The sequence below is a fragment of the Sardina pilchardus genome, chromosome 15, assembly GCF_963854185.1.
Source record: "Sardina pilchardus chromosome 15, fSarPil1.1, whole genome shotgun sequence".
NCBI lineage: Eukaryota > Metazoa > Chordata > Actinopteri > Clupeiformes > Clupeidae > Sardina > Sardina pilchardus.
In genome coordinates this window covers 17,209,051-17,235,119 of record NC_085008.1, presented here as the reverse complement: position 1 = coordinate 17,235,119, position 26,069 = coordinate 17,209,051, and the positions used below count along the sequence as shown (strand labels likewise).

Genomic DNA, 26,069 nt, shown 5'->3' with positions numbered 1-26,069 from the left:
GTCTGTGTGTGGAGTGATGATGGATCAGTCATGTCTCAGTGGGACAGCAGAAACAGAGGCCTCTAGCCAACCCACCACACACACACACACACACACACACACACACACACACACACACACACACACACACACACACACACACACACACACACACCCTTGCTCTCTCATTCACCCTTCTACTCTCAGGACAAAGCTAAGCTAACACAGGCAAAAAAAATGTAACGCCGCAGCACAATTTATAACAGCCCCAGAGTCCCCCTGGGGGCCAGGAGCTCATGCTAATAGTAGCACTCTGAGTTTGGAGACGCCTAGCGTTGCACAGTGTGGAGGCCGAGTAGAAATGGGAAAGATTGTTCTGTCTCAGCCTGCTAAGCAGTGAGCCACCTGCCAACCCAACCTGACCCCCTCGACTGTAGAGATGCTGCCTGCGACCTCCCTCACCCCCCCCCCCCACCTCCCCTTCCCAAAGCCTGCAGAGGAGTCGGCCCTGACACCCGCTAGCGTTTGGGAGAGAGGGCAATCTATCAGCGTGATGGTCCCATTAATCAAGGAAATAGGGACAGGCTGTTATTTTATTAGTGTAAAATTTGTTTTATAATAATACTGCCGTGCGTGCGTGCGTCCGTGTGTGTGTGCTTGTGTGTGTATGTGTGTGTGTGTGTGTATGTGTGTGTGCGTGTGTGTGTGTGTGTGTGTGTGTGTGTGTGTGTGTGTGTGTGTGTGTGTGTCCCTTTCCCACTGCCCCTCTCCTTCTAGCCTCATGATAAATGGGTTGGCGAATGGTGCCAGTATGATTGCTGCTAAATTTCATGCTCAATGTCCATGTATGGTGGTGAATAATTTAATCTGTCTGAGATTTATAAATGACAGGGAAACTTCCTCCTCCTCCTCCCCCTCCCCCTCCTCCTCCTCCCCCTCCCCTCCCATCTCACAGCTTCAACCCCAGAGTGCAGCTGGGCCTATTGTGACAGGAGCAAATGACTCTTTCATAAAGGAGCACATTCATTTACACACGTCTGAGATAAGGAAGGGAAAGTTAGATTTGTTTTATCTACACTAACCCCCTCCCCCAACAATGAATCAATGTCAGTCTGCCTAACAGAAAAAGGATGTCTTGTTCATTACCGAAAGGATGTGGGGTTATCCCAATTTTCCCAGTGCAGACACACACACACACACACACACACACACACACACACTCACACACTTAGTGCTTAACATGTATCATGATATTCCAACCCAATGCTTTGCAAACAAGCACAAACATGCATCCATACATACTGTAACAGGTCACTGCTCCGAATATCTCTACAATGTGTCTACAGCGCAACACTCATTGCAACATTGAAACACACACATACACACACATACCACTCCGTCCCATATATTCTTCATCTATTACAAGAAGTGTTTATGATGGATCACTTTAAGCACCCCTCTGTCATGGCTGAGTTCCTGAGAGGTGATTAAATGTGGTAGAATTCACCGAGGTTTTCCGACCGCGATTTGGAAAGATGAGGATTTGGAGGGGGGCTATGGCTGTGTGTGTGTATGTGTGCGTGTGTGTGTGTGTGTGTGTGTGTGTGTGTGTGTCTGTGTGTGTGTGTGTGTGTGTGTGTGTGGGAGGGGGGCAGCACAGCAGTGGCAGGAGCGTAATTTAATTGGAGGAGAAGTGTGGACGCATGAGTGGCGTCGGGTAAGTGAGGAGGGAAATGAGACTCGTGCTGTGGCGTAGCGTGGCGTGGCGCGGCACGGCGTGCCGACCGGCTCCAGACAAATGAGCGCCTGCTGGGAGGCAGGTGTCCCCTGGTGTCAGGGATCGGCAGCGGCGACGAGCGGAGACGAGAGGAGCGATGGAGCCTCCGGCTGCGCTCTAATGCGACTACCACGGCTGTGACCGGCGCCACCGCCACCGCCGCCGTCAGCTTGCTTGAGTACCCGTCCCTGCCTGCTGCTCTAATTACAGACAATAATGTCGCGGGCGCTAACAACACCTGTTCCTGTTCCACACTCACACTCACAAGCACCCGAAGCCCTCAGCACAGACACAGTAGGACACTGAGCTGCTGTTTGCCCTGGACAGACACAAGTGAGGCTCTGGCTGCTTACTAATGATGCCACAGTCAGTGCTTGAAGTGGGAAAAAATAAGTGCAGGAACTCTAATTTTCCGACACGGTGAAAAAAAAATCAAGTCTTTAGGATATGTTGGTTGAAAAACGTTTTTTATTTAATATTTTTTTCAAGCACTAACCTATAGGCCTAGGTTACTTTTTTCTAATTAACAAATGGAATATGAAAAACCATTAAAACAACACGAACCAGACCAGTGCAGTATAGCCACTTGTAGGCCTAACAATAGACTGGGCTAAGGGCCCTAGAACCAGAAACCTTTGGGCTTAAGGCCCAGATGAAGAAAACTGTGAAATAGGCTGTAGGCCTACTTGTTACATTGATTTAATTAACAATAACTGGCCAAAAGTCAGAACAAGTGGGTAAGTGTGACTGTAAGTGTTCTTTCTATTGCTATTTTGGGTCCTGAAATGGCATTTCAAGCATCTGCCATGGCTATATGACAAACAAGGGTCTGAATACAACTTCTGATATGAAAAAGAAATTATTTTGAAGTGGGGGATATGGAGAGGTATGGAAAAAATGCAGAAATTTGATGTGATTTCCAAAAAGGATTTCTCGTGATTATAGCTAATTACACAGAGGCATTCTATACGCCGTTGGAATCAGTAGGATCTCCTGTTTATTTTGATATGTAGTTTGCCATAGGGCAGTAACGAAATCGTCAGATATTTCACAGAGAAGAATGGGTATGACGCAGAACTGAATGTGCCATTCATTTTTGTAGGTAACTGTAATTTTCAACGCTAATTATCTCGCGAACCGTTCATCGTAGAAACTAGCGGCTAGTACCATTGGAAAGGCCAGGTTCTGCAGTTTCATATGATATGCATGTTATTTCTGTGCGATTTTCTCGCGCAGCAATATGACCGAGAAGAATGGGTGCGGCCGCGGCCGCATGGTGCGTCTCCATGTAATGTAGTCTTTCATCGGTCTTGTGATATTGTCTATTCTCGGGCCACTGTGACTGTCACTGCGTCGGATCAGTTTCAGTAAGTACCGGAACGCTGAAAAAAGTGGCGGAACTCAAAAGACGAAAATACAGAAGTTCCGGAACTGCGTTCCGCTGCGTTCCGGCCCACTTCAAGCACTGGCCACAGTAAAGGAGCCCACTGGCTCCTGATATACCTGCTGCTGGGCTACTCACAGAGGCCCTGTGGTCTCAACAGTCATGTCATCACCTGTGTTGCACACACAAACAGCATTGAGGGCCAAAGCCTTACTCAAAGGGCATTTTATCCAGTTTATTACCATGTGATTTATGTGATTATGATTTTTATTTCTCTGTATTTAGTTATCTTTTCTCTATTTTTCCTTTTTCTCAATCTTCTCTCTCTCTCTCTCACGGTGGCAGCCGTGGTGTACTGGTTAGCGCACCGGGCTTGTAACCGCCGGTTCGATCCCCGACCAGTCCACCATGGCTGAAGTGCCCTTGAGCAAGGCACCTAACCCCTCACTGCTCCCCGAGCGCCGCTGGTTGGGCAGGCAGCTCACTGCTCTGGGTTGTGTGATTCACCTCACTGTGTGTTCACTGTGTGCTGTGTGTTCACTAATTCGGTTAAATTGGGTTAAATGCAGAGAACTGAATTTCCCTCACGGGATCAAAAAAGTATCTATTCTATTCTTATTCTCTCTCTCTCTCTCTGCAGGCTGTCTAAGGACTCCGGTCTGACCACCCTGGAGGCCCTGAAGTGTCGGATACGAGATCTGGAGAAACAGCTGTCACGGGGCGACAGATACAAGTGTCTTATCTGCATGGTGAGATTGTCATCGGCATTTGCATTTTGTGTGTGTATGTGCGTGTGTGTGTGTGTGTGTGTGTGTGTGTGTGTGTGTGTGTGTATGCGTGTGTGCGTGTGCATACCTGTGTGTGTCTCCTTGGATAAAGAAAAACAGAGACAGTCAGTCAAAATAATAACAACTTAAGTGGTGTTTTTTCCTTTAGGTAAATTAGTTCTGGATGCCTTGTCAACATCTCATGATATTAAGTTATTAAGGAACTCAGTATGGTTTTGAATGGTTCACTGAATGACAGATATGTACTGCCATCTAGTGTTAACATTGTGCTCTGCAGTCTCTTGGCTCTGCAAACCACAAGATAACCCAATGTTAATATTTTGTCTTTCTGTCATTCTATATTTAGTGGGGCATTGCAATTTTGTAATTGCTTTGGGGGAAAAAATAGACTCATCTCTATCTCATCTCTACTTCATCTCGTTCTGTCTCGCTGTGTTAAGTGCTGTGATGTAAATAGGTGTCATCTGTAATGTCTTTGTCTCCCTCTACAGGACTGCTACACGATACCTCTCACCTCCATCCAGTGCTGGCACGTCCACTGTGAGGAGTGCTGGCTCAGGACTCTGGTAAGTCTAGTAATACTGTACTGTAGTCGTAGTGACAAGTTTACATGTGGAGAGTACCGTAATTTCCCGACTATTAGCCGCGGCTTATACATTGATTTAGCAAAATTTCTTCAGCTATGAGGTTAATACACGGGGACAGTTAATATGGTATCAATATGGTTTTATTTCTTTTAACTAACATAAAACACTGTCCTGCGGCTTATACACAATGCTGCTTACAGTATGCGTGAAATTACTGTATAGGCAAGGCAAGGCAAGGCAAGTTTATTTATGTAAAGTATTTTATGCACAGGGACAATTAATTTCATTCATCAACATTCATCAACAAAATCAAGTAATTGTGAATAGATATAACCATAAAAATGCAATACTTAAAAAAAGTAAAACACTTAAAATAGAACTTGAAACAACAGTGGGAGCATTTTTTTATGTCATTGAGATGTTGGTTTCAAAGGTGAACCACATACAGTAGCAGGTAATGATCATTATATAGATAGGGGTGTAGGAATGTAGGGTGGTAGGAATCATTATAATTAGATTAACATTCATTTGTACTTGATTCGGAAAGCACTTCAACTACAGCCACACTTGTTTCCCCATAGCTAAATTGATATACTACTTAGATAGATATACATAGATATACGTCACTGCCACACAACAGTGTTGGTGGTCATTGTTGATTAGCTACAATAGGTAACGTGAGGTCAGTTGCAGGAAGCGTTTATTCTTGGTCTGGGGAATGTTATAAATACACCCTCTCTGCTCTGTGTGACTCTCAGGGGGCTAAGAAGCTTTGTCCGCAGTGCAACACCATCACGTCACCAGGGGACCTGCGGCGTGTGTATCTGTGAGCGGGATCTGAGGGACAGCTGGCCTGTCACCTAATCAGCAAGCCCCCCGACCTCCTTCCCCTGACGCTTCTCCAGTGCTAACCACCGAGGTCTCTACCACTCCTGTAGTTATGGTCAAGGCCTGTGCCGCTCTCGTGTTGGACATCAGGCCTGAACCACTCCAGTGTTGACCATCAGGCCTTCACAAGCAGCTCCAGCATTATCTGACAAGGCCTGCAACAATGTAGTGTTGACCATCAGACCTAAACCACTCCAGTGTTGACCATCAGGGCCTAAACCACTTCAGTTGACCTTGAAGGCCTGAATAAATCCAGTATCCAAACCCTGGCCCACCACAGGGTTGACTGACCGAGCACTAAACCACATCAGTGTGGTCAGCTCTTCATGACTCCATCAGGCCTGTCACACCACAGGGTTGACCGACAGAGCCAATACCACTTCTCCATCTCTTCACTGTCAAGTCTTCATGACTCCAGTGTTGACCAATTCGAGCCACCTGCAACACTAACCAAGGACACTAACACTAACCAAGGAGGACAGACTAAATAAGGCATTGTGGGAAAGCAGTTATATACTGTAGCAATATGGCAGTTCTGTGATGGAGACCTGTTTCGTACATAAGCTTTCACAGGATCAAGACTGTATGTCCCCTCTGCTTTCATTAACTCTCTACTGTCGGAGTGTCTGAAGACAGACATGGATTGTCAATGGTTAACCCTCTTTGTGAATAGAGACTGACTTTAATCTTTCAGAAACTCTTAAATGTCTCATATTTTTATCGAGAAAACCAGCTTCAAACTGAGATTACCAGCTATATTTTGCTGTTCACATTTTTACCAGTTGATAGGTCTGAGAAGCACATGTATTATTATGTGGTGAATGTTTACAAGGATTAATGTATATATTTGTACATATGTATATTCTTCATATTCCAGTCTAAAAGCAAACAACATGACACTTAGGAATCATAATGACTACATTGTACTGTAACATTAGGACTTAAGGGATTCTTCACAGTTATCCAGGGGGTATTTCCTTCAAATGTACTTTGATGGGTTGCTGACATAACACCAATAAATAATCATTCCACTATTGTACACAAAGCATTTAAATATATAGGCATACATATTCATAATTTCTAACCTTTTGATGTTGGACTTCTTCTTAACTTGGTAGAATGATGTGAGGGTTTACTCCTTATGCAGGTAGACATCAGTCGCTATTTCAGAGAGAGCTAGAGAGAGAGAGGCTCTAGAGGACTTCTTTCTTCTCTGCCAAGATTCATGTATTTAAAATATCTCCTTACATCAAAACACGACACTTTGCTGTCCATATTTCCCAAGTTCTTAGACATATCACACATAACAAATCTATTTGTAATTCTAAGGTTTACATAGTTTGCCATTCTTTAAAATACGTGTCTTTAAACACTGGTCTGTGTTAGAATAAATCAGCAATTGGAACGTGTCTTAACCAATGGGGTGATACATTTTCTGTAGGCTAAGAATCGTCTAAGGCTGATTATGACCATGTGTGTAGATCTGTCTGTGTCTGTTGCAGGAGTCGGCATTCTGAGGACCTTTCATGTGTCCCTCAAGGCCTCTGGTGTTTTTGTTTGTTTGTCTTTTTCGTATGCTGTGTTCTTTCCATGGGCAAACTAACTCAAAAAAGGGTGTTCATGAAATGTCAAGCCTTATGGAGTGATTTTAAGATGTTTTTCTCTTTAAATGTGATAATATATGAGGAGAATGCTCTAATGTGGTATTTTTAGCAATAGTCATCTGATGTCAGAATATTGTACTAAAACTATTAAGTATTTCATAGTTTGGAAAAGGAATATTTTAATGTAAATATGTCATCATTTAAATAGGTAAAAAAAAACACACTTGGGAAACAAGACATTTGACAAAGATGTATTTTGTATTTCAAAATTTTCTGGCTAGTCTCTGAATTAAACAGTTTTGTTGTTAACTGGAAGTGATTTGAAGTGATTACTTATGCATTACCGTATCACCTTTGGTCCACGCTTGGCTGCACAAACCCGTAGGCACTACAGAGCAGGGGTGCAGTGAGGGAATTTTGGACCCTTTGCAAGAACATGTTTCTGGGTCCCATTTATCTGATTCATGCATCCTGCTTGAATTCCTTTGGCCCCTGTTCATTAGGACTGTGGAATAGAATCATCAATCATAGAATCATCACCTTCTATCACTCCCCTCTATCCGTGGCAATGCTCCCGACCATCATGTTTGGAGTTGGACTATCTGTTGATAGAGGCGTCCCACATATCACAGATATAAAACCATTTCATATATGTTTCAGTCCCTAGCTGTTTCATCACTTGGAACTGCTGATTCAAGGCCTTTCACCGACGACTTTCGGCACTTATCTTCCTCCAGGAGGATTTGGTTCTCTCTTGGGACGTGAGAGGTCATTGAGTCTTGCCATCAGCCAAGAGAGCGGATGTTTGTCCAAGTGTCTTTGCTCTTGAAGTCACACGAGGTGAAGGTTTCCAGACAACAGACAATACAGGCTCAGGGAACAGGAATATGGCTGAAAGCCACATTTTACAGCTTACTGTACTGTTACATCTCATTTACATGCCAGGGATCCTCAGATTACTCTACAGTTGTCTAATTGTTGCGTAACCTCTTTCTTTGAGGAGGTGGTGAAACAAGAATATGTCAAAGCACATTGTGTAAAAAAAAAGGTTTGCTTTCAATTCATATTTTTTCTAACACAAATTTGAGTTTAGTGTAACAGAATACTATGTAGAATGCTTCACTTTATAGAAATACTACATGGTTTTACTTATTTTCCCTTAATTGCTCAATTATATACTATTGTCTCCTGCTGTCTATTTGTTGCCCAGCCTATATAAAAGCATTTGTTGTCCCACTGGATCAACACAGAGGTATCAGGGTGCTGGCAGTCTGTCAAATCCTAATCTTAGCCAATGCCAATAATCTTTCAGTTGTAGGTGTGACACGATACTACAAACCTGAGCACACCCTTTTGATAGGCTGAGCTGACGAGGGGAGTGGCTAATTGTCTCTGGGCGGAGTCGAAGGTGGAGGTGCTGGATTAGAAGGACATAAACACAGTTCCGTTCCAGTGCTCGTTACTGTCACCTCATACCAAAGCACCTGTTGAAGAAGGTAAGGCCTGTTTTTCTCATGGATGTTTTTCACGCCCACATTTACACATGCCGTAATCAAGGAACCTTCGAGAAAAGGCTTTACATCCTACTGCATGTAGCTGTCAGTCTATAGATACAGTACATCTCTAGATATATTTATATGGTGGAAAGCTTTTCCTTCTGCTTCTTTTGCTTCTCCTTTGATCTTCAACGTGATAAACACTGTCTATTGTAGTATACCAGTATAGTAACTATTACGTCAAATCAGCATATTCAGGATTTCTTTGTAGTTTCTTTGATTTTTCATGATGAACGATTATGACATTTGTTGCGTTATATCTAGTGTCAGATGGTGCATGATTGACAAATTCTGCAGTTTATTTAACATTTTGGCCTCTGGCTCCTTATGCAGTCACATGATGTTTAAGGCTTTTCTTTTATAGGATGTCTTTATAAGATGGGCTAGGTCTAATTCTTGGAGGGTATTTAAAGGTATCTAAAACTCTTACGACCTCCCTTACATATTTTACTAAAACAAATCCCTTCCTACATTCTACTGGCATAATTGATTTTTCTGACCAAATTCTGCCTAAGAACATGACACATTTAGATTGAAAGAAGAGCAAGAACATCTTCCACTCTTATAGTCTAACATTGTCTTTCACGACCACTGATATGGTCTAAACTTATCACCTCATAAGGCAGCAAGTAGATCAGAAATTCAGTCAGCCACCACCTGACCCTTAAAAGGATAAGCGTGTGTCCATAATACCCTTCTAACAATAAGGTCAGGCAATTACGGAGCAAGAATTGTCATTCCTAAGAGCCAATTACTTTGAAGTTGATGTATGTGGACTGAATGACCAGTGTTTGAGAGATGTTCATTTCTTTGCTGCTTGGATACAGATTCAGACAAACACGCTGTGCTGGAGTAGGCCACAGTGCTGCTCAATGTGACATGTGGTCACAGGCTTTCTGATATATCATTAGGCAGAACGCCAGATAATCCTCTTCCCTGGCCTGGCCCGACTTCATTAAGATGCATCTTCATTAAGTGCAGATAAATTAACTGGTGCCCCTATAGGGAGGACGGAAACATCCTATCTACCTTTAATAGCATTGCTTTACATGCTTATATATTGTATGTATAGTCCAGGTGTCTGTGTTATTAGTTCTTTAGAGCAGCTCTGTAAAACAAACCAATTTTGCACCAAGTTGTGACCAATGTGACATTGACAGGTTGACATTCATGCTTTCATTGGCATTCTGCATCTCATCATTGTCCAAAGACACGTCTTTGTCTCAGATCTTGGGCTCGAACTGCCCTCCCCATCTTTGGCAAGGTTGTCAGACTCGCTAAGAGAAGCTAATTCTGGGGATCATTGGATTACCATCTGAGCTTGAGTCTTGAGGAGGGGCTAGTCAGCAATAGTATCACTAGCTGGCCATGTAGGTTAGCCACCCAACGCACAGCATAACCCTTTCACAAGATTGGCTGGCTGCAACAGAGGGGTTTTGTGTGATCCTGACCTAATCTGTATTGAGCATGCAGGGTGGGTTTTTTTTTTAAAGGTCAAATCAGCAGCAGAAATGTTTTCAGCATAGCATTGAAATTCCACAGCATATAATAGAATGATTCCAGGAAACAATCCACATGCATTGAGATTATGGGAGCAAAGCAGTGGCACCATACCACATTATAGACAATACTGTGATCTTTATTGGTGTGTGTGTGTGTGTGTGTGTGTGTGTGTGTGTGTGTGTGTGTGTGTGTGTGTGTGTGTGTGTGTGTGTGTGTGTGTGTGTGTGTGTGTGTGTGTGTGTGTGTGTGTGTGTGGTGGGGGGGTATGCCATATTAAGGTTATGACATGTCCCCCCTTGTCTTGTCTCCTTTGATAGTGTGATGGCAGGACCCAGACCAGTAGTTCTGAGTGGCCCCTCTGGAGCAGGGAAGAGCACTCTGCTGAAGAGGCTCATGAAGGATTATGAAGGAGTCTTTGGCTTCAGCGTGTCCCGTATGTATGAGTGTGCAGCCACATGGCAGACTTCCTTTACTCATGCTGTTTTGTCACTGTAATGCACCCCTGCTCTGATCTGCTATTCTGCTTCTTTTCTGTACAGATACCACAAGGAATCCTCGTCCTGGTGAAGAAAATGGCAAAGGTATGACCATACACGTAAAATTGTGTTTAAGAACAGGGTTACAGAGATTAAATTAGCCAGAAACTAAACCATTTTAGATTGATATCACACAGTGAGACTAGCATTCCATTGGTATAGCCAATGAAGTTGTTTTGGGGCATCTAATAGTGAAGTCGGTCAATGACACTTTAGCAACTTGCTGCCTATTTACGTTTGGAAGGCAAACATCACAGGCCTTTACAGCACAGCTCTGACTGCTTAACCCTTCATGGCACCAAGAAGCCTCATACCGATCAATCCACTTAATTCCAATCCCCTGCGCAATCCCTGCAACCCCTTCGTATGTGCTGAAAAGTGCCGTGTTATGTACAGTGTACTGTGTGATCACACAAAGCTTCAATTACTTCTTACTCCCAAGTGAACAGCATCAATGGCTATTCCAAACATTCAGCCTTTTGCCAAAAAGACAGAGATAAACCTCCTTCTCCCCTTTTGTGCCTTTGTTGTATTTTTCTCCTTAGGCCTGACTAGCCTCCCAATGCTACTGGGGGCTACCTTACTGCCTGTGGCAGACGTCCTATCCTCTGAATCTTCTGAAGGTGTCAAAGTGTCATTCTGATTTTTGTACGCTTAAAAAAACAAAAACAAGTTATTGGCATATATATCATGCATTAAAGAGAGTATTGGGGGTTACTTTCATCTACCTTTCTAAATTTTAAGACACGCTTGAAATATAATTAGTCAAAGGACGTTTGCACTTTGGAGTAAAAAGCTTTTGAAAATAGCCCCCTACATCCCTTAGATTAGTCTGATCCATCCCCGCACCCTTCTCAAACAGGGCTGGCTCTACAGAGTATCTTTGGTGCCCAACTCCGGTTGAGGGACCACTGATATTCAGGCCACCATTAGCATGACATGACTCTTCAAAGATGTTATTAATGGGTTCATCAATAACATCTTTCAAGACCCTTAACGATGACGTCATTCTTTGGGAATATTGAGTGGCGACAGTGCAGTGTTTACCAACGTTCCTGTGCTTAATTGTTGTGTATTTTGGGGTGTTTTTGTGCATTCATTCAGAGCGAGAAAATGTAAACATACAGTACATAATAAAAACCCCATGAGAAATATGCACAGGAATGTTATTAAATATTGTTCTCTCATCTCATGCCTCTTTAATAATAAACTCATTATCCCTATTACCTCATGTAATAGCTCGATTGTTTATATAATCCATTGCTACATATTCATTAATTTCTGATAGTGTTTCATCATTTTGAAAGAGCCATCTTTTTTACAAAATGATGTACAAGAATATCCACTTCTTGTTGGACTACTTCCGTGCTCCATAGTCAGACTGCGTAGCCTACTGTAGGCTATGCTACAATGGCAACAAAACACCAACTTTACAATTTTGCCTTGCTATACGTAATAAAACCGCATTCTGAGTGCAGAGTGTTGTTAATATTCTATAAATGTCATGCTAATGAGTATATTTTATATTTCAGCCCCTGCCGATACTTCATGTACAGTAGCCATGTCTGTGACCTGCTTACCTTGTACTGTCTGCAGAATTCCCTGTAGGCCTACTGTAGTAAATCCCTCTCTGTGCCCTGACTGATGCTGTGCACAAGTAAGACATTCTGCGTGGCTTGGATACTGCAACATGATTATTTAGACAAATAAAATCGGGCATTTTGCTATGTTATGATAAAGTTAAGGGAGTTCAAGTTTTTCAAATATGAATGAAAGGACACAATGTCACTCTATCCTATCTGGTTACTGAATTTATAACAACTATAAAATAAAGATATAAAACTTTACAGTGACTTATGATTTTCTCACCAGAGGACTAATTGGCAGTCTCTTGTGAGTGTGGTAACTATATCCAGAAAAGATCTGGCAAAGTTTTGCAAATTCCAGTCACTGTGCCAGAAAAAACTGCTTTTGTGTTCATGTTTCAAACCGTCTCATTTGCACACATTCACACAGATATTGCAGTGACCACAGTACTTAAGATAGTACTGTTGTAAAGCAGTCAGTAAAAATATTTCAGCATGTGTCTGAGGAAAACAAGTATTTGCACTCACCCACCCCACTTCTGATTGAGTTCCCCCCAAACAACGGTCTGTTCTGTAAGTAACCAATCCTCTGTTTCTCATTTCCCCAAAAGATTACCACTTTACCACCAGGGAGAAGATGCAGGAGGGCATCGATAATGGAGACTTCATTGAGAATGCTGAATTCTCAGGGAACATGTACGGAACAAGGTAATGCCTGTCTAACCTGACATACCACGTGCCATCCTTGGCAACTTTGGTCTTCATTAGCTAGATGACAAACTTGTCTCCATGGTTAAAGGAGTTGACAGGTGAAGCTCTGGCAGGTACTCAGAGCAGGTATCTCGTCATAAGCCCATGGTGCATTGTGTGTTCAGTAAGTTGGGTAATCTGCCAATATTTAGAGTGGAGATACAGCTGCTCACAGACTGTTGAATGATGTGTTTTCCTTGAGTTTTATCCCAAAGTACATATTTTGTTGCTAATAATGTGTTTACATTTTATACAAATACATATTGTTTCCTAATGTGTTTATTTGGCGTATGCCTTCACAGTAAATCTGCTATTGAGGATGTCCAGGCACAGAACCTCATCTGCATTCTCGATGTTGACATCCAAGGAGTGAAAAACATCAAGGAGACTGACCTCAACCCCATCTACATCTCTATCCAGCCCCCCTCAATGGAGATCCTGGTAATGTGTCCCCACTGTGGCGAGGCTGATAACACCTGTGAAGAGATTCCTTCTGTTTATGATGCAACACGGTATACTACTGCATTGTAACTCTTCTTCTCCTTCTTCTTCTTCTTCTTTTTCTTCTTCTTCAGGAAAAGCGTCTGAGAGACAGACAGACTGAGACAGATGACAGTTTACAGAAGCGTTTGGATGCTGCAAGGACAGACATGGAGCTCAGTAAGTCCAAAAACATCCATTCAAATAACCAAACAACCAAAAATAGAGCAAACCCACTTGAAACCTATTTCCTTATTCCCCCTTTAATCACTAGGTAAGGAACCTGGAATGTTTGACCTGGTAATCATCAATGATGACTTAGAGGAAGCATATGAAAAGCTGAAAAGTGTTCTTATGGAGGTAAGCTCATGTAGACGTTATGTAAGGTGTAATGTATAGAACACCCGGTCATTATACAGGGCAAACAGGGCAAACCGGACCCTGATGCGACTGAAGGGACTTATTTTCCTGATAATGACTACCGTTCTATACACAATCCCTCTAATTAGGTGGCCAGTTGCTAAAATTTACCAAAAAGAAAAAAAAACTCCACATGATCTGTCTCTTCGCAACACATGCTGAACTTGAATCAAACATTCTTTGGAACACAGCCGATCAGCCATCTGATTTCACTTTTGAATGAAGTTCCATGGCAATATATGACCGGACTACACGCAGAGTGATAGGACAAATATGAGATGTAAATCAGAAGCACAAAACCTGTTGATATTGACAGCAGTGTTTTTCGTGTCTTCGTTGAAAGACATTGTTTAAATGCAGTAGCCTAATGTTGGAAAACAGAGATTAATACAAAAATACAGATCAAAGTGTTCTTTTATTTATAAACATTGATTTTTTTGTAAAGTAAGTTTAGTCAGAGTTGAAGTGAATTATGTTCGAGTGAGTTGTGTTGTGTTGTTGTCCGATGAGTGTAAATGACGAGTGATTGAGACCGAGATTTAGCAGTGATCAGTTTGTTATTTTTAAGTGGACACCTCCTGCTGCCCATGCCCTATCCTGTACATACTGTATTATAGAAAATAAATTACCAGAGCTTTGTAACAATATCTCAGCCTGCCCGTCTCCTAACTTCTCGTTGGCGTTACACTGTGTTGTCAATTGTGGTTTGACAGTGCAGTGTCAACACCATCGAGAAGTTAGGAGACGGGGGAGGCTGAGATATCGTTACAAAACTCGTAATTTGCAAAGTCTTAGTTCAAATGTCCAGGGATATTTCAACTCATGGAACATCTCTCGGCCAATCAAACCCAATTGTTGTAGAATAATTAAATTATTATTCTAAACGTTCTATCTACTTGAAATGAGGTATATTGCTAAGTTTACCTTGCCGTGTGAAGTCATTATGCAATGCTAACGAACACAATGTCTTCTCTGTCCCAACAGGAGATACAGAAAGTACAAGATTCAAAGGAGGACTCCAAGGAGTAATAAATGTTTATTTAACATGTTTTACTTTTCTAGCTCATGTAGTCACCTAGATGATGTTTAAGATTTTCTTTTATAAAATGTCTTTCTCGGATAATGCATTGGTTTTGGTAATAATTGGCATAAAAGTTATACTTCTAAGAGGCTATTTGGGTATCTAAAACTCGTATGACCTCCCTTACATATTTTACTAAAGCAAATCCCTTCTTACATTCTGCCTGACTGATTTTTGATATCATTAGGCAGAACACCAGATAATCCTCTTCCCTGGCTTGGCCCGACTTCAATAAGATGCATCTAAGTGCAGATAAATTAACTCGTGCCAATAGAGGGAGGACAAACACATCCTGTCTACCTAAGAATAGCATCACTTTACATGTTTCTATAAATATATATATATTATATATATATTATATATTTGTAAGTGCGGGTGTCTGTGTTATTAGTTCTATAGTGCAGTTCTGTAAAACAAACCAATTTGTGCCAATTTGTGACCAATGTGACATTGACAGAGTATTTACAGAGTTTGGCATTCATGGTATCTCGTCATTCCCCAAAGACATGTCTTTGTCTCAGATCTTGGGCTCGAGCTGCCCTCCCCAACTTTGGCAAGGTTGTCAGACTCGCTAAGAGAAGCTAATTCTGGAGATCATTGGATTACCATCTGAGCTTGAGTCTTGAGGAGCACTACTGTAAATGACCTGTAAATGACCTGTAAATGACCTTGAGATTTTGACACCCCCTGTAGCACCCACCGTAACGTGATAACTTCCCACTAATGTAATAACTTCCCACCAATGTAATACGAATAATTATGTTTGTTTGCAGGAAGTGATTACATTGGTGAGAAGTTTAACATGTTATTACATTAACAGCAATGTAATAAATAACTGATTTAGTGAAATGATATGTTTCATCAATTGTACGGGAATAGTCACCATCTAAAACCAATGTCATGACCCCCCCCCCCCCCCCCCCTTTATGTCTACCTTTACTTCTTATTCAGCATCCATCACCTTTACTAAAAGTCAAGCAAATCTACATAGACACGTCCCAGACTCTTAATGCCAAGTTGCTTTAGCGTTCATTGTGTTTTTGCCTTCTCTTACCAGAGACCATAAACACATTTGAACAACTTTAGTGGGGGCCAAGCAGTATGCTGTATAGGCATTCATTTCCTCTCTTCCTTTAGCCATTTTCATCACCTTTGTGTTTTCCACCTTATTTTACAAGAGGCCAAGCAGTGAAGCTGCAGTGTTTCTACCCTTCTTACTTATGTTTTTGTTGTAATGGCATGTGAATGTTTTATCTTTTGCAGATATGTTTATAACACAAAGTTAAAGCAGCATTAAGATTCACTCTCAGGGTCTCACTACAGTTGAGAAGAGCAGTAATACAATAGGGGTGCCGCATAGCAGTGCAAAATACCACCACCACTCAGTTCTGCACATTCTCTCCACAAAAATAAATTACGCTTGTTGATTTGTCTTCATCTCCCACTCCATACCCTTGCAACTCATGCTATATGTATGTAAGTGTGAGCGTGTGTGTGTATGTGTGTGTGTGTGTGTATTCGCTTTGCAGGTGTTCATATGTGTGGTTTTGTGTTTATGTGCCAGTAAATGTCTCTGTGTGTGTTAAGTCCTGCCTTTTATCACACTACATTTCACCATCTCAATTAAATCTGATGACTGAATCATGCTCTTATTTTTACTAGATTGTGCACTGAATGCAGAATAAACAATTTAGTATGTTAAGCACACTATGTACTGTAGTTAAACAAGTGCACTAAGTAGTAAAATGAGCGCATAATTCAGTAGGCCTAAGACCAACGTATATTATCTAGCCTGGGAATACCCATATGACCTTTCATCAAATTTGTAATTAGCTCTGAAGGTCATTTGAAGTGGCCAATGAAGTGAAGTTCATGTCCAATGTCCCTAAAACAACATCAGCAAGGTGTGCCAATACAATCGCTAATCTGGCATGGGCTTGAATTTATTTGGAACTGAGCAAATGACTGCATTTACAAGATTGCTACACTTTTGAAATGATTTGGGTCGGAAAGAGCATAACGTACCAATTCAATTTAATGTCACTGCTTGTTCTGTCCCTCCTGGAAGTCATAGGTCAATGAACCTTTTCCAGACCCACTCTCATGATACAGTTGTGAAGGTTTGGGTGTTCCCTGGCTACATATTATCTTGATATACAAAAACAATCTTGCAAGGGCATCTCCTGTCGATCTCATTGCAAGATGTTATGTATTGCAATGTATCTATGTATTGAGAAAAACATACTTGTGTGTGCTCGTTTTACTAGATTGTGCACAAAGTTTTGTGTATTGCATGCTCATTTAACTATATAGTGTGCTCTTTCTACTAAATTGTGCAATTGTTTTACTAAAAAGTGCATTCAGCAAATAATACGCCCATTTTATGAGGGTTAAAATGAGAGTGCAATTTAGCAAATGAGCCCACAATGTAGTAAAACAAGCACACTGTTTAGTAAAACTATCACATGATTTCCTACATTGAGTGCACACTCTAGGAATATGAGAGCACAATTTAGTAAAACAAGCATACAATTTAGTCAAATGAGCACTCATTTTAGTAAAGTGAGGGCACATTTCTTTCATAAACAAAATTATTTTACACCAGTGTGCCAATTTTTTAAAAATTGAAAAAAAAAGTATAAAGTGTATAGTGTAATGTGTCTGCTCATAGGCATAATGTTTTAAAACATTCAGACCCATGCAGACATTCAGTTCCAAATGTTTAAGTTATATTTGATAATTCTCAAGTTCTCGTGTTATTTAACGCCCATACAATTAAGGACATGATTTAGAAAAAAGAGAGAAAAAAAATCCCCTTTATTTCTGCATTGGAGAGGAGTAAAAATCAGCTGGATTTGTTTTTGCTCAACAGAGAAAAATCAGGTCTTAAGGGGTTAAGGTAGGTTACTCTTCCTTTGTTTAGCCACACACTAAAGTTCAGTTAAGGTTTTTTTTAAAGCCACGGATCAAAGGAAAGTTACTGTAGCCTACTACTTAAAGGTGCACAAAGTGATATTGGGTAACATTACTCATATTGATGTTCAAACAAAACAGAGAGCTAGCTTGCCCCTCCCTTCCATGTAACTAAAACTCTCCTGAACGTGCATCTCGTCAGTAAATTCGCTTTATTCATCCGGCATAAAAATGTTTATTCGTAAATAGCGCTGCCATATTGATGGAGGCAACAATCACTGGAGGCCAATGGAAAATGTGATTGACTGGAGATCAGACAGGTGCCTCTGATTGCCGGCAAGTGTTTGCCCCCAATATGGTGGCTGTATTCATGTATGCCACTTAATAAATGTCGATTGACAATGCGGTATCTAGCTTTCTATCTACTGTATGTGGCTGGCCAACAAGCTTTCGTCAGCAAATCTACCAAAATCTACCAAATGTTCATGACCCTTTATCAATAGTAGGACATGTATTTCATTAAAGAGTACAACTAAATGTGCCATTATCAAGGTGACAGGTTATGTAGGATAAATGCTTTGTGTGGGAAGCAAACCTAATGCACGATTGTGAGTGGCCAATTGGGCAGTTTTTTTTAAGTATGCCCTAGAGAACAACTGTGCCAAATTTGGTGCTTGTATCTCTATTTGCACAATTTCTAAGTGGTAAACCACCAAAAAGAAGGCAGTGCATTATGTAATATTGCATATATCCACCGGTATAGTGTATCGTGTATTCAGGGGACAGGCAGCTTCAGATTCTAGATATTTGTATATTGACAAAAAAAAAAAAAACGTTTTTAGCTTAGAAACTGTAACATCGATTAGAGCACCTTTAACTTAGCTAGCTAGCTACTCAGCAATAAATACCAAGCTGCTCCGTGTCATAAATAACATAGCATACCCGGGGGATATTCCAAGTGTGTGGTTTAGTGACACACCTGGGTAAGTTAACTCAGAGTAAGGGGTAAACCTCATAATATAAGAGCTGTATGGCTTCACTCTCCTAACAAAACAATGCCATAGGGCTCATGTTGTAGGAGGTTTACTACTTAGGACGCTTTAATCGTAATCGAGATTGTTATTTTAAATCGTAATCGAGATTACGAAAATGTGAAATCTTAAAATCGATTTTTCACTTTAACTAGGGTAATTGCGGTACTTATGTTTGCAAGTGTTGAATTTTGTGGCAAAAGTTTAAAAAAGTTTCTTAATATCAATAATTTACTGTAAAATTAATTATTCATAATTAATATTGTTTAATAAGAGCAAGATTTGCACTTAATCCCAATGGGGAACTGATTTGCAAAATGTTCAGTAAAAAACAGCATATTTGAAATAAATTCTTGCTTTTTGTCATTTCACAAAATAATCGTAATCGTAATCAAAAATCTGATTTTGAGAAAAGAATATTGAGATTTTATTTTTGGGCAAAATCGAACAGCCCTAAATCGTAGGTATCTTTGGCCGACGTGTTCAAAACATTTGAGTTTTGTGGAATTCTGTTCAAGGGTGGCCATACAATAAATAAACATATGTGTGCATTTAGTGATTGTATCAATTGGCCTGTAGATGGCTGGACACAGTTTTCTGTGAATGTGTAAAGAACCGGTAGGACTTGGGATGACCAAATTATTTTGAGATGTTGGTCTCCAGGGGCCATATCAACACATCCCACATTCACTCATTTGAGGTGTAGCGCCACCTAGTTGAACATGGGAAGGCAAAATGAGGCATTGTAAATGCAGGTATCTTTGGCTGACGTTCAAAAACTGCACGCAATTTGAATTGTAGGATCATCATAACATCCTCTGAATGCATGCCAAGTTTGATGGAATTCCGTTCATGGAGGACTATATCAGCTACACACAAGCACACACACAGCCACACACACACACTCACATACACCATGCATGCACACACAAACACACAAAGACACACACACACTTACACGCTCGCACACACATACCCACACACACACACACAAACACACACACACACACACACACACACACACACACACATACACACACACACACACACACACACACACACACACACACACACACACACACACTATACCCCCCCACACACACTCACAAGCAAACACACTCAGAGACGCACACATGTACACAAAAACACACACTCATTTACTACAAAAACGTTGTAAGAGTAGGGGATGGAGACAAATTGACAAGCATTATTTTTGCGGAGAGAATGTGCAGGACTGAACGGCTGATGTATTTTGTACCACTTTGTGGTACATCTTTGGTTCATTATATTGGTGGGTAATCATGACGTTGTAAGGATTGTTAAAGGTGTAGTTCAGAATTTTGGGCATATGGCCTCATTTCCAAGTTAGCTAATGTGATATTTATCAGTGGAGACCGTTTTCAGCACAGTCCATCCAGTCCTTCTAATTGCAGAGTTCACTGGTGCTAGGCTAGCGCAAGTCAACGGAATGTGCTAGCCTACCACTATAAACAGTCTTACCACTATAAACACTCCACAGAACACTTGAGGCACATAAATTATCACGTCAGGTCAGTCTATCAATGTAAACGTCTGTATTGATAGAATAATTTAGAAATAAAAACGAACCTTTCGTTGGATCGTATTGCAATCGTTATACTTTGTTCCCCATAGTTGGTAGTACAGTAGGCATAGGCTATAGCAGTGGCGGACTAATAATAGCTACTGTGTAGGTGTCATGACAGGAGTGCATGGAGTGTGCTTCTCTGTTTATGTTTTGGGCAGTACTACTAAGAAAGTGAAATTCCGCCACTGCTGAGAAACTGCTGGGTCCCTCAAAATGTAATGCGATCTTAGTTTTATTTGTAACATTATCCTATCAACACAGAAGTTTACCTTGATATTTTTAGTGGCAGGCTAGCAAATACTGTTGACTTGCACTAGTCTTGCAACCGCGAAATCTCAAACTACTGTAGGACTGGATGAAATACGCCGAAAACATTCTCCACTGACAAATATCACACTGACTAACTTGGAAATGAGGTCTTTTGTCCAAAATCCTGAACTACACCATAATGCTTAAAACAATACATTTTTTTTTATTGCATTGGTGGGGTTTTTTAGGTTACTAGGAAGTTATTACATTGGTGGGTGCTACATCACACTTCTTCATCTCTCCTTTGATAGTGTGATGGCAGGACCCAGACCAGTAGTTCTGAGTGGCCCCTCTGGAGCAGGGAAGAGCACTCTGCTGAAGAGGCTCATGAAGGATTATGAAGGAGTCTTTGGCTTCAGCGTGTCCCGTATGTATGAGTGTGCAGCCACATGGCAGACTTCCTTTACTCGTGCTGTTTGAGTGCAGAACAGACCAGTTTTTTCACTGTAATGCACCCCTTCTCTGATAGGCTATTCTGCTATTTTCTGTACAGATACCACAAGGAATCCTCGTCCTGGTGAAGAGGATGGAAAAGGTATGACCATACACATCAAAATTGTGTTAGAAGAGTTTTTTTCAGAGCTTAAAATAAAAGAAAGAAACTAAACAATTTTAGACTGATATCACACTTGCTCTCCATTGGTATAGCCAGTGAAGGTATTTTGGGGCATCTAATAGTGTGGTGTTATGATGAAGTCAAGGGAGGTCATTTGTCAATTATGAATGAACTGAATGTCAATGTCACTCTGTCCTATCTGATAATCATATTACTTAATTTATCACAACTATAAAAGAAAATACACATCACTAAAACTTTACAGTGACTAATTGGCAGTCTCCTGTGAGGACATTAACCATATCAAAAAAGTATCTGTCACAGTTTTGTAAATTCCAGTCACTCTGCCAGAATGTTATGCCAGAATAATGTTTCAAACTGCTCCATTTGAACACATTCACAAAGATATTGCAGTGATCACAGTTTTTCACTGAAAGACATAGTGATACTGTATAGTAGTCCATAAAAATCTTTCAGCATGTTTCTGATGAAAACAAGCATTTGCACTCACCTTCCACATACTGTATCTGATTGAGTTCCCCCCAACAAGGGTCTGTTCTGTAAGTAACCCATCCTCTGTTTCTCATTTCCCCAAAAGATTACCACTTTACCACCAGGGAAAAGATGCAGGAGGGCATCGTTAATGGAGACTTCATTGAGAATGCTGAATTCTCAGGGAACATGTACGGAACAAGGTAATGCCTGTTTAACCTGTCGAACCACGTGCCATTCCCGGCATCTTGCATTCTCATTAGCTAGGTGACAAATATAGGTTTCATTTGTGCTAAATTATGTGTGTACATGTTAGTTTCAACAAATATGCATTGCATCCGAATGTGTTGATTTGGTCTATGCCTCCACAGTAAGTCTGCTATTGGGGATGTCCAGGCGCAAAACCTCATCTGCATTCTGGATGTTGACATCCAAGGAGTGAAAAACATCAAGGAGACTGACCTCAGCCCCATCTACATCTCTATCCAGCCCCCCTCAATGGAGATCCTGGTAATGTATCGCCATTGGGGCGAGGCAGATAACAGATTCTGTTAAGAGATTCCTACTAGGCTGTTCTTGATTCATCACAGTAAAATATTGCATCGTAACTCTTCTTCTTCTTTTTCTTCTTCTTCTTCTCCTTATCCTTCTTCTTCTTTTTCTTCTTCTTCTTCTTCTTCTTCTCCTTATCCTTCTTTTTCTTTTTCTTCTTCTTCTTCTTCTTCTTCTTCTTCTTCTTCTTCAGGAAAAGCGTCTGAGAGACAGACAGACTGAGACAGATGACAGCTTACAGAAGCGTTTGGATGCTGCAAGGACAGACATGGAGCTCAGTAAGTCCAAAAACATCCATTCAAAATCTTTTGTTTTAAATTCTTGGTCGACAACCAGAACCAGGACAAAACCTACTTAAAATGTATTTATTTATCTTTAATCACTAGGTAAGGAATCTGGAATGTTTGACCTGGTAATCATCAATGATGACTTAGAGGAAGCATATGAAAAGCTGAAAAGTGTTCTTATGGAGGTAAGCTCTGGTGTAGATGTTATTGCAATGTAATTCTCGACATGTTCTATCTACTTGAAATGAGGTATATTGGTAAGTTTACCTTGCCATGTGACATCACATGCAATGCTATTCAACACGGTGAAGCTGATTTCTTCAAGTAGCCATTGTTCCAGGGACAACACCCCTAAAGTTGTTCCAGGTCCAACAACTCTGTTAACCAATCACTGCTATGTGATGTCATCAATGTGCGACTTCACCCCCGTTCAAAATTTCCCTCCCGAAATCAACATCTTTTCAGCTCTGTGCAGGTAAGTCATTGCACTGTTTCTTCTCAACAGTTTCCCATGTAAAATAAGAGACTCAATGTGCATTTTCAAAATTATTTATTGTAAGAACTATGTTTTGGTGCCAGTTTAGTAGGCTAAGGAGTTTTTGAGTTCAATTCACCTTTTCGTTATTGCCCATATCTAAAGATATCAGTTAGCTGCTAATGGTAAGCGTAGTGTTCAGTCAAATTCAGGCAATATTGTAATGACATGTATGTTTACTCCTCAATAGCTGTTAGAAATTTTAGCATGAGCTTGTTAATAGCAATTTGTAAACTACCACAAGCTCTTATTTCAACCTTTCAGTATGTTTGAATTTGCAATGGCATGTAGATTTAGTCAGTTATGCTACTTGGCTAGAAGCACAGATTTTGGACTACTATTCTCCGATTAGTCTCTTATTAGTGGGCTAATATCTTTATTTAGTGTACATTAAGAGTTTATACTTCTTTTGATCTGCGGAGGGTGCTATTGAGGCAATGTTAGTACAGGTTCATCATTGATCAACCTGGACCAACATCACTACATTGATCCTGGGCCGTCATTACCATGTTGACCCAGGAGCAACATTTTCTCATTGACCCTGGGCTAACGTTACCATGTGGACCCAGGAGCAACATTTTCTTGTTGAGCTAACATAACAATGTTGACCCAGGAGCAACATTTTATCATTGACTATTTGTGCCAGTTTATTTGCTTATATGCGTTGGACTAAACATTGATAGTAAAGAGTTAGCCTTTAACAGAACAATGTTTTCTTGTTGACCCTTTGCTTGGACTAGACTTCAATATGTATACCCTGTCAGAGTATTCAATTAATTGGCCGCAATCCCGGTATGAATGGGATCTTATATCAATATAGTAAAGTGCTCCAAGAAAACATCTCTTGCCCTACCTTTAAGTTAGCGTACTCAGTAACTGACAGTGGTATTTGTGTGTTGTGTGCATTTCAGAGATGGAGGATATAATCAAGGAAGCAGTTTTTAAAGAAGAAAAAAAGAGGGAAAGAAGGAAAAACACCAAGCTTCATATCCATTTTCTGAAAGAAGTTGATGAACAGGCACATTAGAAAGATTATTAATGAAGAAAACACAGCATCTTTCAGGAAAACATGCTATTTCAGTTTCAGTGACCAAAAAAGGTGATGCTAAAGTATTTGTTTCACTGTGCAAGGTCTGGTCCTGTGTCTGTAAAAAGCCAAAGAGTCACTGGATGCAAAGCGTACGTTTCATTCAAAGTCAGAAATGATTATAAAGGTTTGAAAGTGGTTGTGCAGAGAACGTGCAACGATCACAGTGGGCACAACCCACTTTTAAATGAGGATGGCCACTGTCATCCTATTCATCCAGACCTTATTCTGAAGATTGAAAAGTGGATCACTCTTGGACTTAAACCAGACATCATGCTCCTCCAAGTCAATGAATGGTCACGAAAGCAAGGGAAAACCTATATGGAGATGTTGTCATGCCTCCTTTTTGAGGGATTTTTTTTATTTCATAAAAAAATAAAATGTATTTAATACCCTGGAATCCATGCTTTTAAGGAGAATGTATCTGTTGTTAAAACTAGCTTTTTTTCCTTTCACCCGATTGTGTCCTAGATCTTTTTATCTACACCATATGCATCCCACCCTGTTAATGCCACACTGGAAATTGCCTTGACTGTGGTGAGATCCAGGGCAAAAGCTGTGCTCAGATCAGTAATCAAATAATTGGTAATTGTTGAATGATTGTGCTGTAACCGTATCTTACACTGATACCTTTCTACACTTAGTTGAGTCAAATTGTTTATAATTGGGGCATACTGTATCTGTCACACGCTAGCTGTTTATCCAGCAAATAGCGATGTCCACAGACAAGGTGGAGTATGTTGCATGATTTTATATTTTATATATACATACTTTTTTAAGTATGATGTATTGCGACATCGAAGCAAGTCAAATTTGTAGTTTCTTATGTCTCATTTCATCAAACTACAAATACGCTACCCGATCTGGTAAAGTTACATAGTGCGGTTAAAGCCAATAGAGGGACGCAGAGTGAAAGCAGAAGTGCCGTTCACCCTGTTACGAGTTGATGAACTGCTGAAATGATTTTGGAAACATTATTTTAACATTTGGGAGATCCGGGGCCTTTTCACGCACTTTGAGGCAGTCAGCTACCTTGAGGTTTTTAAATATTTCATCTAACTAAAAACATCTAATGCAAAAGTGGCACATATGTTTATATTCTAGAGGTCCTCCACAATAATTATGAGAGTAAAGTGGAAACTAGTTGATTTAAAGTTTCTAATGGTGTCACTTATATGTTTCTAGGACAAAAACTAGCAGAGATTGAGATGTAAGTTTGGAACAGTTTTTCAAATCCCCAAGGGGGGATTTAGACTCGGGTTAAGGTACAAAAAACTCTTTAGTGTTGCTTTAAAAAGAACCTTCACCACGGCACCAGATAGACATGTAGCCTAATTGAGAGATGAGGAACAGGCCTACTCTTTCTTCTTACAGCCTGTTGGCCCATGATTCTTCAAACCTAAAATTCCCTAGACCTCTACTTTTACCTCAGCTTTACCCATTAAGGTATGGTAAGGTATGTAATAAGGTAATGTTAATTTCAGGGTTACTTTGGTGTTCCAGCACAATTAAAGATATTGAATGTTATCAATCACTTTGTGATAGACCTCTGTATAAAAAATGCTCTCATGAATAATACAAATGTTAAAGTTGTAGTGTAGTGATTTTGGCCTATACAGGCCTCACTGAACCAAGCCTATTTGAAGTTTGCCACAGGAAGCAAAGAGAGAAAGTGGGATGTGTTTTTATGTCTGTGTAAGTGCACTTATACTGCACATCTGATCAGCTGATCTGTAGGTAAAACTATATGTGCCTGGAATCAAATTTAGTTACGTATGTTTA

General features: G+C 40.6%; 3 protein-coding genes across 3 annotated transcripts in view; all 3 read left to right on the top strand.

Moving 5' to 3' along the window:
* The window catches only part of rnf220b (ring finger protein 220b), a 50,882-nt gene extending 45,537 nt beyond the window's left edge, over positions 1–5,345 (top strand). The window contains exons 13-15 of the mRNA XM_062556543.1: positions 3,781–3,889; positions 4,420–4,494; positions 5,274–5,345. Coding sequence (XP_062412527.1) covers positions 3,781–3,889; positions 4,420–4,494; positions 5,274–5,345 — 256 coding nt within the window. The remainder of the gene's footprint in view (positions 1–3,780; positions 3,890–4,419; positions 4,495–5,273) is intronic.
* A 5,042-nt stretch (positions 5,346–10,387) lies between these two features.
* Positions 10,388–14,867, top strand: LOC134102443 (guanylate kinase-like). Its single transcript, XM_062556542.1, has 8 exons — positions 10,388–10,499; positions 10,606–10,647; positions 11,148–11,225; positions 12,800–12,896; positions 13,241–13,379; positions 13,514–13,598; positions 13,693–13,778; positions 14,823–14,867. Exons 1-8 carry the CDS (start codon positions 10,388–10,390, stop codon positions 14,865–14,867), a joined length of 684 nt encoding a protein of 227 aa, XP_062412526.1.
* A 6,166-nt stretch (positions 14,868–21,033) lies between these two features.
* LOC134102442 (guanylate kinase-like) lies at positions 21,034–24,126 on the top strand. The gene is made up of 7 exons (XM_062556541.1): positions 21,034–21,145; positions 21,272–21,313; positions 21,933–22,029; positions 22,198–22,336; positions 22,572–22,656; positions 22,765–22,850; positions 24,112–24,126. Exons 1-7 carry the CDS (start codon positions 21,034–21,036, stop codon positions 24,124–24,126), a joined length of 576 nt encoding a protein of 191 aa, XP_062412525.1.
* The last annotated feature ends 1,943 nt before the right edge of the window (positions 24,127–26,069 follow it).

Excerpts from the sequence above, each read along its gene's own strand:
- LOC134102443 (XM_062556542.1), top strand. The coding sequence starts at position 10,388 with ATGGCAGGACCCAGACCAGTAGTTCTGAGTGGCCCCTCTGGAGCAGGG. Across the intron at positions 10,500-10,605 it reads CTTTGGCTTCAGCGTGTCCC|ATACCACAAGGAATCCTCGT; the intron begins GTATGTATGAGT and ends TTTTCTGTACAG. Across the intron at positions 13,779-14,822 it reads TGAAAAGTGTTCTTATGGAG|GAGATACAGAAAGTACAAGA; the intron begins GTAAGCTCATGT and ends CTGTCCCAACAG.
- LOC134102442 (XM_062556541.1), top strand. The coding sequence starts at position 21,034 with ATGGCAGGACCCAGACCAGTAGTTCTGAGTGGCCCCTCTGGAGCAGGG. Across the intron at positions 21,146-21,271 it reads CTTTGGCTTCAGCGTGTCCC|ATACCACAAGGAATCCTCGT; the intron begins GTATGTATGAGT and ends TTTTCTGTACAG. Across the intron at positions 22,657-22,764 it reads AAGGACAGACATGGAGCTCA|GTAAGGAATCTGGAATGTTT; the intron begins GTAAGTCCAAAA and ends TTTAATCACTAG.